Raw genomic sequence first — 20,351 nt, forward strand, 5'->3', positions numbered from 1 at the left:
GTGTTTCTAGAAGATACACATTGCTTTAAACCTTCTGAATTGATTGTAGTATGTTACAAGGGCTTGGTCATATTTTCTTTGCTTTAAATACAATAGTTTGTCAACTAACAGACCTTAATACATCACTCTTAGTGAGCTAGAACTTATATTGGATTCATGTATTTTTCAGATCAGCATTTTTTAAAAAAATACACATTTATACATATCTTTTAAATATGCAATTTGCATTATTCCTTAAATTACAGATTTACAAAAGGCCTTGGTTATTTTAAAATAAATGTTAAAAGACTTTTTGGTCTTTCAACTGAATCCTGGGAAATGAACCATGTTCCTTCAAGCATTTACATGCAATTTCCTTTTCTTTTTAAAAAAGTTTATTATTAATGCAGTTCAGTTCATGTAAAAGTACTATAAATTTATTTAAATATATTAAAAAACACACTACTATGTCCCTATATGAATATACATATTGGGTGTTACAACAAATAATTGTGGCAGAATCTATTTTGAAATTTATTTTTCAATTAAAATAATTTGAAGTCTTGTATAATAAGTAAGCCAGTATGACCATATTAAAAAAGCAGTATTGGCTCTCAGTCACTAGCAGATAATTATAATCCAAAACATGGAAACAAAGCAGTCCTAATGCTGAAGAATAAATGAAATTACTTGAAAATTTCACATGGAAAAAAGGCTGCACTTTCATCAGAGTATTGTTATGAAAATCTTACATAATGAATAGTTGAAATACATATATTTCAGGGGTGGGGTCCTGCCAGTTCTAACCTCTTCTATAGAAGACGTTCCACAAATCTACAGTGCCATTTAGAACTGGTTCCAGCTCCCTCCCCCGCCCATCCGCACATCATCAAGATGAAGAGCGAGAGGAGGAATTCTGGGAGTTGAACTCCACAAGTCTTAAAGCTGTCAAATTTGACCACCCCTGGTTTTTTTTTTCTAAAGGGTTAGGGGTGCAAGGGTCTTTTAACTTGACATCTTTAAGACTTGTGTGCTTCAATCCCAGAGATCCTGAGTCAACATTTTGGTTGCTAAGCAAGAGCATTGTTTAGTGAGTTTCACCACATTTTGCAAGTTGGCCACACCCACCCAGTCACATGACTGCCAAGCCACTCCCATGGTCACATGGCTGGCAAGCCACTTCCACCCAATCACATGGCCGGCAAGCCACTCTCACAAAGCAGGCCACATCTACAGAAGAGATTCTAAAAATTTTTGAAACCCACCACTAATATATTCTTTTTCTCAGTCCATAGAGTTGGAACATAAGTCTTCTGAGTTCCCAATGATTTTTTTCCCCGGTCTGGAATCTCTGGAGGGGATTTGGTTGAGGAAGCCTGTTACAGATGATCTCATCACAAAGGCCCGCCAAAAGGGGATCAATGAATAAAAGAAAACATGCTTCTTGCTTCTAAAAAATACTTTAAATATGAAAATATTATATAAAATGCTATTAAGTTTTTTATCTATAAAACTATGTTTTAGCATATTTAATATTAGCACTGGATTTTTAGAATTTTGTTTTTTATTTGCCATATACATTTGTTTATGTGTTTTGATTATTTAACTATCTTCGGCAATTAGATTTCCAATCTTCTTTTTCTTTCAAGAATAGCCCCTGATATTTGTTACTACTTGCAACAAATATTCCTTATACACTTAATGAGGACGAATCTCTTATGAGTCACCACTTATGACAGTAGAGGACACACTGCATCTGCCTCTTGCAGAAAACAAAACTCTTATCTCTTGGAGTTAACAGGAAATTTGTTTTAAGTAGTTGAAAGTAATTATTGCTTCTGGTGTTTATTCCAGCATCTAAATATGGTAAAATGTTTTAATTGTATAAATTCACAATTTCTTTGACCTTAAATATTTTGCATTTATAGGTTACTGAGTCAAACAATGAAGGATCATTTAGTGAGGGTAGCAAATGAAGCCGAATTTATCTTGAGTAGACAGAGAGCGGAAGATGTTCATAGACATGCTGAATTTGAGGTAAGCCATTTTCTTGGAAAATGCACTAATAATTTATTTAGATATATTGCAGTTATAATCTGAGACATAGCCACTTCATGTCGGAATAAAAATGTAGTGAACGTGTTGCTGCAATTTTTGAAGCCCACCCCTACATAGAAATATAACTCAGTGAATGCAATATGACCCTAACCATTATGTTAGTTTTCTGCTTATTGAGTTCTAGATGGTCTTCCTTGAAGTTCTGTCCTACTCCCCTCAGTATTCTTTTAAGGCCAATAGGTATTCTTGAAAATATACTAAATTATCTATATAAAGTTGAACAGATATGCATTGCTTTTTAAAATACTTTTTTCATTTCACCTTTATTATTTTTAATAAAGTCATACCTAATACTCCTCTTTCCTCCTATTTAACAACCTTGTGACTTGAGTTGAGCTGAAAGAGAGTGACTGGCTCAAAATCACTCAGCCAGCTTTTATGCCTAAAACAGTTCTAGATTGGATTTTATTATGAAGATGGCTATAGTCATTTAGCCCTCTTTTATCTTCTGAGAATGTCAGTGGAGTTTTCAAAGGACTACAGACATTTTGGAAACAGAGGTATTATTTGAGACTGATACTTTGGTTTACAATATAATGGAATGATTCATATTTAATTACATTTATAATCAATTTAGTTACTTAATCCAGGAATTAGTTTATATTAAGTGTAATACTGATAAATCTTTCCATTTTATTACAAAGATGATCCATCGTTTCTTTATTAATTTTAAAATTGGTGCTAGGATGGAGGTAATGGCAAACCTTACAGGGACTAGTCCACAAACCTGTCCTCTATTTTATTACATAAAAATATTAAGTGAACCTCTGCATTCTACAACTAAGTCACATTCATTATTGCAATTTTCTTTTAGGTAAAGTTGATTAAATTTACATATTATATTATTTCTCAAACATTTTTAGTATCTCTCTGTATATCATGTTTACACAAACATAGATACTATTTCAGAATACAATTTTACGGCATTGTAGTACTAATTGTACTAATAATAGAGTCTTATGTGCACTTATAAATGATGTTCCTCTAAACTCATCTCTTGATCGACTTATTTAGCAACTATTTGCCATTTTGAGAGTAATGAAAAAATAACTTTGCAATCAATCCACGCATTTATGACATTCACAATTATATGTAAATATTTCTTTACATATAAGGGATATTTTAATAGGAAAAGCCAGTTACACTAATATCTATTATGAAATTAAAACATAAAAATTAACATGATACCAACATAGAACAAAAATGAAATACAAATGAAAAGTAAAGATTATTTATTAGATCCCCCCCCCACTTTTATTGTTTTAACACATAACTCAAAATGGCAAATGTACATAATGCTCCTTCCCCCTGTTTTCCCCTTAACCATTTTTAAACATATATACATATACATATACATATACATATATATATATATATATACATATACATATACATATACATATACATATACATATACATATACATATACATATACATATATATATATATATATATATATATACACACACACACACACACACACACACACACACACATACATAGATACTATTATTTTTTGTTTGTTTGTTTAGCTGTGGACAGGCTTAATGTTCTAACTTCTGTGCTGGCTTCAAGATAGGCACTATTTAATAAGCTGCCTGTACTTAATCTAGAGCTGGTTATCCATTCCTGCAAACATAAATGCTGTCGTATATCTACAGTGTCATTTTGGCTTGTGAACTGGTAGGGTAGGTTTCATTTGTTAAATCTATGTATGAAGTGTTGGTAGACAATCCTCTGGAAATGAAATATACATCTTTTTTAGTTCATTGCCTCATAATCATTCAACTGGGACAAAGATGACAGCTTAGACTCTGCTTTTATATCAGTGTATCATGATTGACAAAACCTCATTGATTAGATAGCTCCTTTCTTCCAGTTGCTAGTGGTATTTTCTTCTTTAACTGTACCCTTTTCACCTAAGAATGGATAGAAAAATAGGAAATTTTATTTTGTTGCACAAACAATTTTTGTAGGCTATTTATTGTTTTCTTTGGTTTGTTTGCATTGCTTATATCTTTAAAATATTTAAGAGGTGTTGTCTGACCCTTCTGATTTGAACTTCTCTTGACTGTTTTCCGTCTAAGCATCATGACTCAATGGGTTTAAATAATATTATTTTGAACAAGCAGAAAATAAGCATTTTTGTTTATCAAAATCTGAAGTAAAAGCTAAGGTTTTGTTCATGATCAGGGTTTTTCCTGTTTAACTCATAGGATATCCATGAATGTCTAAAAATTAGCTTAGTTTCAGGACGAATTGAATTATTTAAAAAATGTGAATGGCAGAACTGAAGTGAATCAGTTGTGAACATATAAATATAAATGGCAAATCCAAATTCAGTAGAATTATTGAAGAGAGATTACAAATATATAATTTGCTAATAAAAAACTCCTAGTAAGGGAAATATTTTAAACAACCTATTTCTATGACATAATGGTAGAATTCATGCTAAGGAACTATGAATAATTAAAAGATTTGATTGATAATATTCCCAAATTTCTTGTGAAGAGTCATTCAAAAACTGTCCTAATTATTTAGTAATACATAATGCAAATGAATTATACAATTTTTTGCCATTAATATCACGTGTATCATGACTTTTCCCCCTTCGCTAAATGGAGTGGGCCCGGCCAGTGTTTCATGCATCTGGCCTATGGCGGCGAGTTTGACATCATGTAAATGATGATGGGGTCAATATGATTTCTAATGAGGTGAGGTTCCATGGCTCTTCTTCTTTTGAATGTTAAAAAGCTGTCTGATGATACACTGTCCCTTCCACTAATACAAATTTACAAATAGATTCAGATGGGCAGTTTCATGGACAGAACATGGAGAGCATTTTGGGGTGAAATGTATCCTCTTTATACTTGTATGCAACTCAAGAGCCTCATTCCAAATTTTAGTCTAGATTGAAGTCAGGAATTTGGGAAACAAGAAATCAATATAACACAATGAAAAAAAAAGAATTTCTTCAAGCTGCAGAAGTAACAGGTGTGACTTCCAGAATCCAGTTGTTTGACCTGAAGAAATTATTTAGCATTTCCTTTTTTCATACTACTTTCAAGTAGACTCTTTTGCTATTTTTTTTGTTTATCACCTGCAAAATAAGAATCTGATTTGATAAATACAGTAAATGTTTGTAAAGGAATCCTATTGGAATACAGTTGGATAGGCATTAGCCAATTGCATGCCTCATCTCCAAATAGAAATAAAATAAAATATGAGATTGTATTTTTCCTCTAAGGATAGTTTAATTGGTGCATAGGTATTTAATTAGTAATTATATCACAGAACCAAAGCCATGATTGAGAAGTACAAAACATGTATGTTTAAGGCTTTTTTTCTTTTGATGAATATTTTAGCTTTTTAGTTTACTGTTCCGACTTTTCATTCCTGGAGCGTTTAATCTCTTTCCAGTCCTGATGGTTACCCACAGAGTTTCATGATTGCTGAGCAAGAATTCCCTGGTGCAATTCTAGTATTCTGCCTGATTTATTTTGTACTTGCTCTTTGCAAAGATGTGTATCTCATGTACATTGATTGTGATTATCTTGCTAGGTAATTGATTCCACTATCAAACTATTATTTTTTATAATATTTTAATAATATTCAATCAATTGGTCTTCCTGTAATATAAACCATTATTCGAAATACCATATTTAGGATGCAGGAAAGTCACAACCAGGGTAACATCCATTTAGATGTTTGCAGAGTGATTTTTGCCTCTACATAGTTCCTTCAATCTCTCTTCATAAGTTTCCCTGTTGTTATTCTCTTAACCCTTTCCATTTGTTTAAGTCCTTTTATTTGAAGTTGGATTAACCAAGCACAGAATAGTTTTGGAACTATTTCTTCCCATGTTTTGGAAATGGTGTTTAATTAATGAAGCCTAAATTAAATACATTTACAAAATTCTTTACCAATTTGCACTTCCTACAGCATATAGCATGCATTTGACAAGAAAATATACATAATTAATATTTGGATGTCTTATAGATTTAATTTCTTGATGTCTGTGACTAGAGTATTGGCTTCTGCTGTGAAATAGCTGTTTCATTTTAGAGAAACATCTGAAGTCAAGTATGAAACTTCTCTGAGCCCTGGTTAATTAAAATCATAAATCACATTCAGTTTTAGCAGTATGGACAGACTATGAACTATATGGGAGCACAGGAAATCCTCTTTCAAATAGGTTTTTATGATGCCCAATAGTGATGCCCAATAGAATTTGTTGCATGGATTTATTAAGGGGCTATGACAAGTATTTCAAGTATTTCTTAAAACAACTGTGAACTTTCAATTAACTGACATGTCTTTCCTAATGTGCACTCTTCCAATACCCACGTTTAAGAACCACTGCTACAGAAGTAGTCCCTAGAGTGTACCTTAAGTAGGAAGAGACGTAATGTGAGATTGATTAAATGATAACATGATTGCAAAAAGGAATAGCTATATTAGATCAGGCCAGCATCCATCTTAATTCAGCATTTTGTGGCTCACAATAATTTGCCAGATGCTTCTGGTCTGCTTTTAAGATGAAGACCCAGTATGGATAGAGGTCAACATGTTGGACTAGTATTGGGGACATCCAATTCTACCCCAGTATGGATAGTGGTCAACATGTTGGACTAGTATTGGGGACATCCAATTCTAGCTCACCTTCAACCATAGAAATTTAGTGGGTGATTTGGGGACCAGTCATTCACGCTCAGTCCAATCAATCCATAAGGTGTTGGGGTAAAATAGTATGTGCTACCTTAAGATCTATATAAAATACAGGATATAAATCTAACATGCAAACAAATATGTGTAAATATTTCCCTCTCATTCCATTATTCCTTATTCAGAGATAACATTACATATTGACCTTCATAGGCATTTTGTCCATAAATATATGCAAGCCTCTTAAAAATCATTAGTTACTGGCATAGCGATCTTGGGGCGATAGTTTTACTGATTATTGATCCCTACATGAAGTAGTATCTTTTATCTTTTCTATCTCCCTTTCAGTCCTCTTCATGTGATGTTCCTTCACTTTCTATATTGCATGCGTGATTCCATATGCCTATTTGTGTTCCCCTCATGCTTCTAGCTTTTCTTTTTTCATGAGGAAAATAAACTTTGATTGTTGTCATCTGCACTTTTATCATATGTTGTAATCAAAACTGCATGTGGTATTTCAAGGGAGGATACATGAATACAGAATTGTATACTGCAAGGTCTTTTTCAGTTGGCTCCCCCTCCTCCTATTCCCAGATATGTGGACCTCCACATAAGATGCTTTTATCTCCATGGTAGTTTTTATTAGTGAACAACATTTTTAATGTTTTAAGTCTCAGTTTAAAATATAAATGAAAAAAACACACAAACACACATCCATATGTATGTAAAAAGAATAGTAGTGATAGTGGCTTCTTAAATATACAAAATTTTAACAGGTTAATATATTCATTATTCTTCAGGGAATGAAAAAGAAATCCTAATGTCTGAAGAAGAAAAAAATAGACATAGTGACAATATTTTAAATTATTTTTAAACCAAACATGAAATAGCAGTGATACTGTTAATAGTTATTTAATAGTTATTTTAGTTAAGAAATTATGCTAAGTGAAACTGAGCATTTGAATGTATAGAAATCTGCAGAAGCTACTTTCAGTACTCATCAAATTTCTATTCTGAAATCAAATTTCTTTTGTTAACAGCAAAGTAGCTGGTTAAATAGGTTTTAATTCCAGTCAATATTCAGTCAGTATTTATAATACTGAAATTAGCAGTAACATAAATATCTTTAGATACTTGTATCAGGTCATGAAGAAGTGAATTATTGAAAAGATAAAAATAAATTTGTTTGCTTTCTGTCAGAGTTCATATTCACAGCCAACCTTGATAGAAGACCAGAATGATTTAGACAGGTTTGCTTTAGAGATTCATAACATATGCTTGCTGGACAGAATTGAGTTATCTGTGCTCTGGAGAGTAAGTTATTGTAGCAGGAGCTGACAGAGATGAAGATAACTGAGGGAAATTCAATTACCTTTTAGTGTTTTCCTTCTAATAGGATTCTTAATGTGAAAGAGATCCTTAGATGATGCGCCTTTATTGCTTGGCAAGATCTACTTTGATACGTACCTTCAGAATAAAGTGAACTCTCCTGTCTAGACCTTCATTTGAATGAATCATGTGACTGCTTCTTAAATGATGTGTAAAATTTCAAGGATCAATAAAATATTAGTAATAGTAGACCATGCTCTTCTATTATTAATAATAATTATTTTAATGCTGTTGCTCAAGGAAGCCATTGTGATGATACTTCCTGTACTTCAAATCTGTGGATTTGAAATGTATTGTGTGCAGTTGGTCCAGGTTTGTTGTAAAATGAATACAGCTCTTCTGAACAAAATGTTTTCATCATTAAGTTAATTTTAAAATGCTTTCTAATCATTTTCTGTAAATTAAAAAATTAAAGCAGGAGGACTTAGTTCTATATAGTTACAAAAGGCAAATAGACCTGGTGGTAAATGAAGGAAGGGTGTGGGCACTTTTGACTTTGAAATAATATCTGGTTTATTTTTATGGCAATACCAACTTGAAGTATAATAATTGCAGAATTAGCATTAGGTTTCTCTTTCTCCCTCTCTCTAGCTCTCTTTTTTTTTTGAAGATACAGTTTTACTAATGCCCTTTATTTTTAAATTAGCCTAATTCTACAGTATTCCGATATCCATATCAGGTCACCGATATCTATATCAGATCTAGTGTTACATTCCGACAGAAAAATAATTGTTGCCTTACAAAAAGCAAACTACTTTCACATAAGAGAATTACTTACACAGGATTCTGCATCTTATTAAAAATATGTGTAGACAGAGCCCCGGGCTTCCTGTGGCTTTATAAAATACAGGCCCAGGCAGTCTTGATTTACAAAACAATTGTTTCACTACCGTTTGGAGTTATGACCCTGTCTCATCTTTACAACTGCTTTTAGCATCATGTGATCACATGACCATTATTTATTATGAATTTTTTTTGCTAGTTTCCCTCCTTTTTGCTGAAAGAATAGGTTCACTAAGCAACCACTTACCTCAGTGGTGGGATTTAGCCAGTTCGCACCTATTCGGGAGAACCGATTGTTAACTTTCTGCAGTCCAGAGAACCGGTTGTTGGAAGAAATCTCCTTTTGTTTTTCCCCACTTTACAGGGCTAATCCTGTAAGGAAGGCGGGAAGGAAACATTCTGGTGTTGTTTCTGGCCTCATCTTTATTGCCCTGCTTACAGAAACTGCCTCTCTGGTTAACCTTTATTACATTATAGCAGCTAAGGCAAAGCGCCCATCAACATGAGTGACATTGAGTTCGCCCACCCAGTCACATGATCACCGAGCCATGCCTACCCAGCTGGTCATTAGGGCAGAGAACCGGTTGTTAAATAATTTGAACCCCACCACTGACTTACCTGTATTCCTAACTATGACCACAATTGGAAACAGAATCTAGGTTGTTGAACAAAGCAAATGCTAAGCAAAACTTCACAAGATTGCTTCACTCAATGACCACAATCCTTGCACACACAATTGTAGTCATCAAGGTATCTAACTAGGTCATTAAGTGGATAGAGGAAAAGAGTTATCTGATGAAAGATGTCAGTTGTCTGATAAAAGATTTCCAATCTTCAGGCAGACAGCTCTTTAAGAACAAAATGCAGGGCTGAATGCCTACAGCAGGCAACTCTTTGAGAGTGAATGGGTTGTCTGCTAGAGTAATTCAGTTCTGTGTGGGGATGAAACCCTCTTGCAGACAGCTCCTTCATTCTCAAAAGAGCTGCCTGCCAGGAGATGACTCAGCTCCATATGGAACTGAAATCCTCTGACAGTTTCCAGAGAGAAACCTTTTAGCAGGCAGCAGCAGCAGCTTGCAATCTTCCTTCCCAGATTCTCCATTGACTCTTTTGGGAAGCCAGTTGAGAACATGTCAAGTGGCAATGATATCATTGTGGAGTATTTGATCACCAGTTCAGAGGTGGGTTGTTCCCGGTTTGGCCCGGATCAGGCGAACAGGTAGTAGCGGTGGCGGGAAGCTCTGCCCATCCGCCCAGATGCTTCTGTGCATGCGCAGAAGTGTTGCAAGCTCATGTGAGCCAAGGTGGCGCAGTGGTTAAATGCAGCACTGCAGGCTACTGCTAGATCAGCAGGTCAGCGGTTCAAATCTCACCGGCTCAGGGTTGACTCAGCCTTCCATCCTTCCGAGGTGGGTAAAATGAGGACCCAGATTGTTGGGGGCAATATGCTGACTCTCTGTAAACCGCTTAGAGAGGCCTGAAAGGCCTATGAAGCGGTATATAAGTCTACTGCTATTGCTATTGCTATTGCTATGTGGAAACGCACCCAAACTGGTAGTAAAAAAATTGGCAATCCACCACTGAACCAGTTGTAAGTGTGAATGGGTCGCCAAGCACCCAGGTCATAATCACATAAGTAGGGAGGGGTTTATGACATTTTGCAACAGCCAGAAGTGCTTTACAAGTTATAAAGCACCTTTTGTGGTGCCGTCATAATTCCAGACCATTGTTAAAGAAATAATTGCACATCAAGGACTACTTTTACATTGTTATTTAATATTATCAATCTTTCAAGATTAAATATATGTTTTGGAATTTTTTAGCATAGAATACAGGAGCATGGTGGCGCTTGTGGTTAGGACTCTGGGTTGGAGGATAGCAAGCTCATGTTCGAGACCTGAGTGATGCCATGGGACAGGGTGAGTTCTCATCCTTTGCTCCAGCTCCTGCTAGGGACATGAAATGAGCCACCAACTGGGCATCCCTCAGGTAACAGTAATACCACCAGCTAATCCTTTCAATCTGCAAGTGCCTCAGTGCTATTGACATAAATGCACAAAATATAGAATATGTTTCACTTTACATAAATCAGTTTTCACTCTTGAAAGATTCTTTGTTATATTTCAAGATGTATGTACCAATGGAACTAGCACCACGAAAAGAGCAGAGAAAATATATATTTAGTTTTGATTGCCCTGGACTTACTTAATCAAAGTATACTATATGGCAACAGATAATTAATATGAATATTCTACATTTAATTATCACAGTCTAGTTTTATAATTAAACTTTTTGTTCCAGATATACTCTGTGTATTTGAAAATAGATCCATAAATCTACAAATGCATGCACACACATACACAAACACGATTAATTTTTAGAACTGATTTCTAATGCTATATTGTTTCATATTGTAACAAAACAATAACATGTACAAAGATATTACTTGATTTTATTAAAATAAAATAAATATATAAAAAGTAGGTATAGCACATTAAATATTATGTTATACAATTTAGGAGGTGCTTTCCTTTTATGAAACTTTGAATAAAGCACACTTTAAACTGATTTGCAGAACAGTATATTCTTCTCATTTCTAAGATGGAAGTAAAAAGTCCCCATATTGTTCATTTCATCTACTTCTTTTGTTGTCTTGTTGATGAAAATGGCATCAACTCACTGTGACTAATCAAAAGCATCTCTTCATATTATTTGTTGATATAAGAGAATCAACTTTATACATATATAACTAGGATGGTGGGAGCAGAGAATTCTGGAAATCCATTATGTGTAGAGAAAAAGGGCGATAAATTAAAATTGAGCTTCTGAGCTCTTGTGAACTGACCTAAATTCTCCTCTATACGTGGAAGACATTTGAATAATTCTTTTCTCTTTACAGATCTACAAAACCACAACAAACCAGTTCTGTTTTAATAATTACGTTTATATATGGGAAGTGTTATGCACAATTTTTAATAACGTAATCATGTTGCACAATAAAAACAGTTCTTTACTCTAGTACTTCACATTACCTTTCTAAAAAAAGAACTTTCTCACCATTAAATTGTATGCTGACCTTTAAATCTAGCCTTCTGTTCATGATACATCTACTGTTTTGTTTTCAAAATACTCTTTTTCAAGCAAGTTTTAATATTTCTAATGTCTGGAATATTGAGGAAATTGTAATGCAATGAAAGTACAGCATTTCTTTTTGTAATAAATAGGTTAAAAGACAGCTAATTTATATGCAGATTTTAAATCTCCTGATCTGTAAAAGACTGGATAAATGATGAGGGAGGGTGGAGGCTGCAGGTTGCAGAGATGAAAAGCCAATACATTGTATCCAGTCCATTAAAACAAGAAGAAATAGAAAAGATACCTTGATAAGTGTTCTGCCTGTGTTAACCTTGATGGCTATTATCGGGGGAAGGGAATGGGCCTGCTGCTATATCTATTTCATTGGCTTGGGCTTTTTCATGCTGAAAGAAATCAATACTTTGAGTCGTTAGATGACAGAAGCATCACTTCAGAATTGAAGGTGGCTGTCAGACATTGTCATTGGTTGACTTTTGTTTGCTATTGAGGTTTTAAGCTTTCATTTTTCTAAGTCTTATTCAGGAGCTTTGCAAGATTTCCCTCGGTGGCATTTTTAACACAGACTGTAAACCGAAGGTTAAAAGTCAAGTGCAAAAAAAAGTCTTAAAGAACAACCCAAGAGCTTTTCCTGTTGTCAAAATATACGATGTTGACAAGAATTTGCATTCTCGGGTGCTTATGTGTTCGACTGGATTTTCTCTATGTCTTCTTACATATTCTGGGCAAAATGTATGTTACAAAATTGGAATCAGTATGCTGTAAATTTATGTATTTGGAAAAGGCTTATAGAATATAAAAATATACGTGGAAGATAGGCTTTCAACTTTATTAAGTCTCTTTTCTGTAGGGTAGAAGACTCATTGATCTGCCCAGAAATAAAGGGACAAAATTTTATTTTTTACCACATGCAACTTGTTTGTCACATGGATTGCTTCATTGCTTAACACAGTTTTACTGGTAATTCTGCTTTTAATTTAAAAGGACATTTAAGCCAATTATACTGAGTAGATTTCTATAAGCTTCTATAATGTATACAGATTTGTTTTAACAACCACATTATACACTTAACAGCTGCAGTTATTTGCCTAACAACTGTGGCAAAAGTTGTAAAATGAGGCATGCATCACTTAACAAGTGCCTCAGTTAACAACAAATTTTGTGCTCAATTGTGGTTGTAAGTTGAGGAATCCTTGTATTTGTGTTCTATGATTAAGAGACTTTCATAGAAAATGTTTTTCCTCGTGTATAATAATAGAGCAAAAGGGAAACATATTTACTGCAAGTATAAAATTATTTCTTCATTTGTATTACTTTGTAACACAACATAAATTAAACCAACAATCTCAGTTGTACCTATGTGACATGAAGCCTTTCTTGCTAATAGAAAAGGTACAATACTAGCTTGGTACATTTTTGCCAGTGTGCCATAAGTACACCAAAAAATCCAATCTTAACCCAGTTAGGGTCTTCAATCTAAAGAATATCTTGCAAGTGAATGTATTATTGCACATATACTATCAATTAATAGGTAAGTGTATCATTCTGACACACTCATTATTTTTTTCCTATTAAAACCATCCATTATACAACATTACATGAAGGAAGTACAATGAGAACAAACAAATGTATTTTGGCAGAAATATATGTTCTTATAAGAACCCCAGGTGATTTTTAAACTAGAGGTTTTTTTTATCCAGACAACAGAAATTCTTTAAAGCAGTAGATGACACTATATGATAGCACAGATGATCAAAACAAAAAAAACCCTACATGATGAAAAAAATAGTTTAGTTTTTAATAAGCATGATTTGCATAATCTGGCTATTGCACATTATTTTAGTTATTTTTAAATTTTATTTTTGGTGCTAGGTAGGTCACAGATATACTTTATTTTATTATAAAATATTATTTTAAACATTTTATTGAGCAAAAACCCTAAGAGTGGTAGAGGTCCATCTGTTGTTAATGATCTCAAAGATTGTGTAAGATTGTGACTTGAAATGTAAAAGCAATATATGGTAAAAATCATGAATTAGTGGAAAGAAATGAAAGAAGGAAATTGATAAGCTGTGGTTTAGTGAGAAAGAGAAAGGGAAAAAACATCAGAAATATGAATGGAGTGTGCAGAGCATCCTTGATGATGCCTGGGCAGGTGGGTGGAGCCTCCCGCTGCCGCCACCACCAGTTCGCCGAAACTGGCAGAATGTCTCCTCTACTATAAGGCCTTATACAAGTTGAGTTTGGTAATCTTTGGGTCTATCCAGTCCAAATAGAATCTGCCTGACCAAGATTTGACCTTTGAGAGATATTGCATGCTGAAATCTCCATGGAATATAGTGGGAAGGAATATGGAGGTAAATAGTCTCTATTGAACTTAACTTTTAAAATCTCATGGGGCTAGTGCTCCTATGAGTTGGAATAGCAGCAAATATGGTAAAAGTCTTTCAATATCCAGAAGGACGCCGTGAAGATGATTTTTGGAAATGAAGATGAAGGCTAGCTGCTGAAATAACTAAGTCAGATTCAGACAATTCCTAATGGTTGCTAGAGATGAAATATTGATTTTAATTCAGATAATGAGGACGGGGTAGTGGTCCTAGAATTGATGGGACAAAATTTGTACTGCTGAAGGTTAATTAACTAATGAGTACTCACAATTCCATGAAACATTTGAGGTTGTGATCAAGTGATGATTCCGCTAGAACCATGATGGTGAACCTATTGCACGGGTGGGTCAGAGGTGGCAGAGCCCTCTCTGTGGGCATGCACACTGGCCAGTTGGTCTTTGCATGGACTAAAGCACCGGAAAACAGCCTGAAAATGCCCCCAAATTAGGCCATTTTTCAGGCTGCACTCAGGTCATTTTGAGGGCCATTTTCAGGCTGTTTTTTGCTTGAAAAGCAGCCTGGAAACAGCCCAAAAATGCTCAAAAAGCAGGCATGCATGCAACAATCAGTTGGTCTTTTGGTTTCCGGTGTTCTGGTGCATGGATATGCACACACATCCATGCATGTTCTGGTTTGGGCACTTGGTGCTGAAAAGGTTTGCCATCACTGCCCTAGAAGAAAAGCACCATTGATATCACTGACCAACATAGTTGGCACAGAGGAGATATATCGAAAGATAGAAGAAAGAAGATTTATCCGTCTACCAATAGCTAGATCAAGGCCAACTGTCAGTTTACCTGAGTGACAGAGGAAGGAAATTGGCCCATAATTCTGCAATTCCTTTTTTAGCTTTCAATAGGAATAGTTCTAGTATTTAGCGACACAAAGTGGTACATGCTAAGAACACAAATATGCTAATATACTCATGCTTTGAGCTGAAAGTTATATAAAGATAGTCCTCACTTATGACCACAATTGAGCCCAAAATTTATGTTCCTAAGTGAGATATTAGATTATTGCCCCATTTTGCGACTTTTCTTGATGTAGTTGTTTAGTGAATCATTGCAGTTGTTAAGCTAATAACCCAGTTGTTAAGTGAATCTGGCTTTCCCATTGACTTGCTTGTCAAAAGGTTGCAAAAGATGATTGCATGACCCCAGAACACAGCAACTGTCATAAATATGAACCATCAAGCATCCAAATTTTGATCATGTGACCCTGGGGATGCTGCAGTGATTTTGTGAAAAATGGTGATAAGTCACTTTTTCCAGTGCCACTGTAACTTTGAACGGTCACTAAATGAACTGTTGTAAGTTAAGAATTAACTGTACTTTTTCTCTAAAATAAAATAAGGAGAAAATTGGAATATTATGTGGTGTTGCATTTTTCAATTAAGTCCTTAAATATATGCCATTACAATCCACTTGACCTCTACTGATAAGCATGTAAAGAATGTAGTAGATCATGCATTCTGTGTACTTTTGTGTGCTTATGTACTGACTATAGAGACAAAAAAATCTGTCTTTTAAAATCACTGCATTGAAGTCAATCAAAACAGAATATTTACTATGCTGAGTGGTGGTATTCAATTTTTTTCCCTAACGGTTCTGTGGGCATGGCTTTGTGGGGGGTCATGTGACTGAGTGGGCATAGCCAACTCAATATCACTCATGCCCACTCAGTCACATGACACACACACACCACCACCAAGCCATGCCCACAGAACCCAGTAGGAAACAAATAGAATTTCTACCCATCTACCTATTTTCTACCCAGGCCTGGCCTAATCTGTCAAAAGGCTTCCTGCTGCCTGCTCTCCCTTCACCAGTCCCATTTCTGCTCCTTCATAAGCCCCGGTCCTAGCCCTGCTTCCTCCCCCCCCCCCCCACAACCACCTCTTTCTTTGGGCTTACCTTCCTTCCACAGTGGCTGGTCTGGACTCCAGAAAGCAAGCTCTCTTTTTCGGCATGACTGCAAGAAACCTCCCAGCTGCCTCTTTGCCAGCTGCTTCACAGCACCAGTAGCTGCCTGGAGGCTGTCGAAAACCACCAGAGGTCTTGAACATAACGAAAAATCCACTGCCGTTGGCACCCTGTTCTTCGCGCTGACCGCGAATGTGCATGCCATTGCCTGCTGTGCCCGTCCACTCATACTTGCTCAGGCAAGTCCCTCCCCTGCATCAGGCAATGGGATGCACGTGCGTGGCTTGCATGAAGAACGGGGACAACGACAGTGGCTTTTTCAGTGCATTTGAGATCTCCTGTGGTTTTTGGCAGCCTCAAGCCAGCCATTGCTTTTTGCAGTCACACCAAAAAAGAGAGTTTGCCTTCCAGAGTCTCGACCAGCCGCCGCAAGAGGTGACCATGCGGGAGGAAGTAGGGCTAGGGCCAGGGCGTCTGAAGGAGTGGAAATGGGACTGGTGAAGGGAGACCAAGCAGCATGCAGGAGAAGGCCTCAAAAAGGCCAGAGCCGGGGAATGGTGCATTCCCCATCCCAGCCAAGGTGAGTGGGCAGAGGCTTCAGGTCCTCAGGGAATGGTGCATCCCTGGGCCCCAACCCCTGACTCAAGGTGAAGGGCAAGCAGGTGGCATGCTTACCTTTGTTGAGCTGAGCAGAGCGGATGAGGTGCGGAATCAACTGGTGAGGCAATTAGCTGGGCCGCTTGGTGAAGGCAACATATATTGGGCTGGGGATGGGCGGGCCAAGTGTCAAGCAGGCGGATGGGGCGAGTGAGCTTCGAGGGGGTGGGTGGGGTGAGCAAGCGGCAACCAGGCAGGCAGACCTAGGCAGGGCCAGCCAGAGGTCATTACCGGTTTGGAGAACTGGGTCAAATTTCCCCTACTGGTTCGCCGAACAGGTGCGAACCAGCTGAATACCACCTCTGGCTATGCTAGTTTAAAAGATATTGATCTTAAATTTTATTTATTTTTCTTTTTGCCGTTATTCAACATTCTATAGATATAAATGTGTTATTTTAATTATATAAATATGGTATCAAACTTTTCTTTATGTTATGCATTCTGATTCAAATTCAAATTATAGCTCTTACATAAAAAATCGTCTTGGCAGGAGGACCTTTGCACAATTACATATTATAACCTAGTTATGACCTTTCCTAGATTAGAAAGTCCTATTCAGTCTTTTATGCTCAAATACCATCTAATACAGCATGCAGTTATGATTAAACCAAGGTTTGCACATGTAACGCTACGTTAGGGAGTTGCATTGCCTACCATTTTATTTCTGGGTACAGTTGATGCTGCTGTTGGCCAACTTTAAAGCCTTACATGACTTAGGGCCTTGATAACTCCATGAGTAGCTTCTGTCACATGACTCTTCAGATGGGTATTTCGTATGAGTAAGATGAAGCTTCCCCCAAATGGTAGTGCATCATATTGATTGATTAAAATTTAATTTTTCACTATTATATTAAGATTATTAACTTTTCAGTCTCTGGAATGGAGTAGCAGTTGTAGTAATCAGTTATGGAAATACTCAGGTGTCATATTGAGTAATCGCTAGTCATAAATAAGCTATAGTAAGTCATAAATGAAACATAGTAAGTTTCTTGCCTATAAGAATAAGTAGTAAAGTTTGTCCCTCAGTAAAATTTTGTCTATTAATTTTATAGTTAAGTATCACAATGTTGGGCTAAATGAAAAAATTATGCTTCCTAAAGGATATATTTATTAACATTTTCTAGCTGAAGTGCAAAACTAAATGCTACCATTACTATATCTAATATTGAATGAAACTATTTTTATTGTTTTTATTTTGTTGCTGCCATTTTTCATTTTGGTGTCTAATGTGGGTATCTCCAGTCTTATTAAAACATGTCGGCATTTGGGATATAATAGTATGTTTAACCTGAATCGGTAGATAAACCATGTCTGATATTTAATCTATAATAGCTCTGTATAATGGGTAAAATATAATATTTTCTTTATTTTATAATACCATATTCATATTCTAAGCAAGGAAGAAACCTTATCTGCAAAGTTTAAAGCACTGTATTTGCCATTACAACAAATAAGTTAGACAAACAGGTGGGATCCAATGACTGTTTTAATAAAACAGGTACTACTTACATGGGGAAAAAAAATGTTTCTCTTGTTATAATGCAAGCTTTGCATACCATAAGTCTTTGATTTACAGTCTCAGTTTTCCATTTTCACATCTGATCATAATTTTCCTTTAAATATATTTAAAGAACATTTTATTTAATAGAATAATTTATATTTAAGTAACTTGCAGGCTTTAATGAAAAATATATATAATTTCTTATATAGCAAATATATAAGACTTAAATCTCAGTTACTTATGAAATATGTCCATGCATTTTGGTCCTTGAGGTTTCACCACAAATGCGCGAACGACAAAAGCGCGTCTGACTAAACCGCGGTGACAAAACCGCGCCGACAAAACCACGCCGACAAATGAGCGCTGAAGCGCACCGACAACAGCGCGCAGACAGAAGCGCACTGTAACATAAACCTAAACCTAACCCTAAACCTAACCCTAAACCTAACCCTAAACCTAACCCTAAACCTAACCCTAAACCTAACCCTAAACCTAACCCTAAACCTAACCCTAAACCTAACCCTAAACCTAACCCTAAACCTAACCCTAAACCTTACCTTAACTTAAATCGCGCTTCTGTCGGCACGCTGTTGTCGGTGCGCTTTTGACATCGTGGTTTTAGCGCTGCGGTTTTGTTGGCACGCTTTTGACGTTCGCGCTTTTGTCGTGCCACGGGTCCTTGAAAGATGTTCCCAATAGAATCCTCTGTTTATATTTTGTAGAGAATATTATTTGTCTACAGTATCTTGAAAAAAGGGTCCAATGGACCCAGTGAGACTTCGACCAAAAATGCATAGAACTGTTATGTAAACATTTTATAGTTTTAATTGGAGATACCCTTAAAGGGAAAATTGCATATTTCCCCCAGTGGACCATGTTTTATGAGGATGATAATGTTCTGCTCAGCTGTTGTTTGCAATTTCTGGTGTATTATTAAATTTTGTCATGTGTTCATTTTCTATTCGTTGCAGAAATATATAATATAATAATATAGTATAATATAAGCAATTTCACTGTTGACAAAAAAAAACCCTAAAAGTACAATGCAATTTTCTTTTTTTCTTTTTTTTGTTCCATCACATTTTAGTCATTGTGTGCCCAGTATTCTGCAGAAAGACGTGAAGATGAGAAGATGTGTGATCATTTGATAAGGGCAGCCAAGTATCGTGATCATGTGACAGCAACTCAGCTGGTACAGAAAATCATCAATATACTGATGGACAAGCATGGAGCCTGGGGCAATTCTCTGCCAAGGTAAATAGACGAATTACATTTTGGCAGTGCATACATTTATTTAAGTGACACAAGTCCTGAAAGGACAGTTAATAGTAAAATTAAATTCAAACTTAGGAAACAAAATACAACTTAATCATTTCCTAGATGTTTCACTTTTTCTAATGACTCTAAAGGAAAAAGAATACTTAGGTTGAAGAAGAGAATGTTGATGAACGCTCCACTAAATAAATTCAATAAAGGCTTCTGCACTTTTTAAAATAAGGCTTATGTAATTGGCCTGTAAACTTTCTAACCCATCTGACAGAAAATACAATTATTTTCACTTTAACAGCCCACACTGATGATAAAATTGTATGATAATAAAATTGTGTAGTGCTTGGCAGTATTCCTAACATCATTACATACATGTAAATGACATTATCAGGAAAGCAAAATGTATTTAAAGGAAAGCCACATTTAGCTACAATGAAATCGCTTAAAAATATATAGGGGTTTTCTGTCCTAATTAATTGTTTTTTTTAAAAAAAATGTTTTTTAAAATTTTCTGTATAACAAAAGAAAACAAAGGAAAATTAAAATGTATTGCAATTTTTAAGGTTTTTAAAGGGTTTTTTATAT

The 20,351-nt window shown here is 35.5% G+C and overlaps 1 protein-coding gene across 1 annotated transcript in view; it reads left to right on the forward strand.

Moving 5' to 3' along the window:
* The window catches only part of LRBA (LPS responsive beige-like anchor protein), a 380,505-nt gene that overhangs the window by 120,743 nt on the left and 239,411 nt on the right, over positions 1-20,351 (forward strand). Inside the window, exons 36-37 of the mRNA XM_087724319.1 lie at positions 1,908-2,016; positions 19,585-19,751. Coding sequence (XP_087580445.1) covers positions 1,908-2,016; positions 19,585-19,751 — 276 coding nt within the window. The remainder of the gene's footprint in view (positions 1-1,907; positions 2,017-19,584; positions 19,752-20,351) is intronic.

The sequence above is a fragment of the Thamnophis sirtalis genome, unplaced genomic scaffold (assembly GCF_051295495.1).
Source record: "Thamnophis sirtalis isolate CommonGarterSnake01/CBP01778 unplaced genomic scaffold, rThaSir2_p1.2 scaffold_10, whole genome shotgun sequence".
Lineage (NCBI taxonomy): Eukaryota > Metazoa > Chordata > Lepidosauria > Squamata > Natricidae > Thamnophis > Thamnophis sirtalis.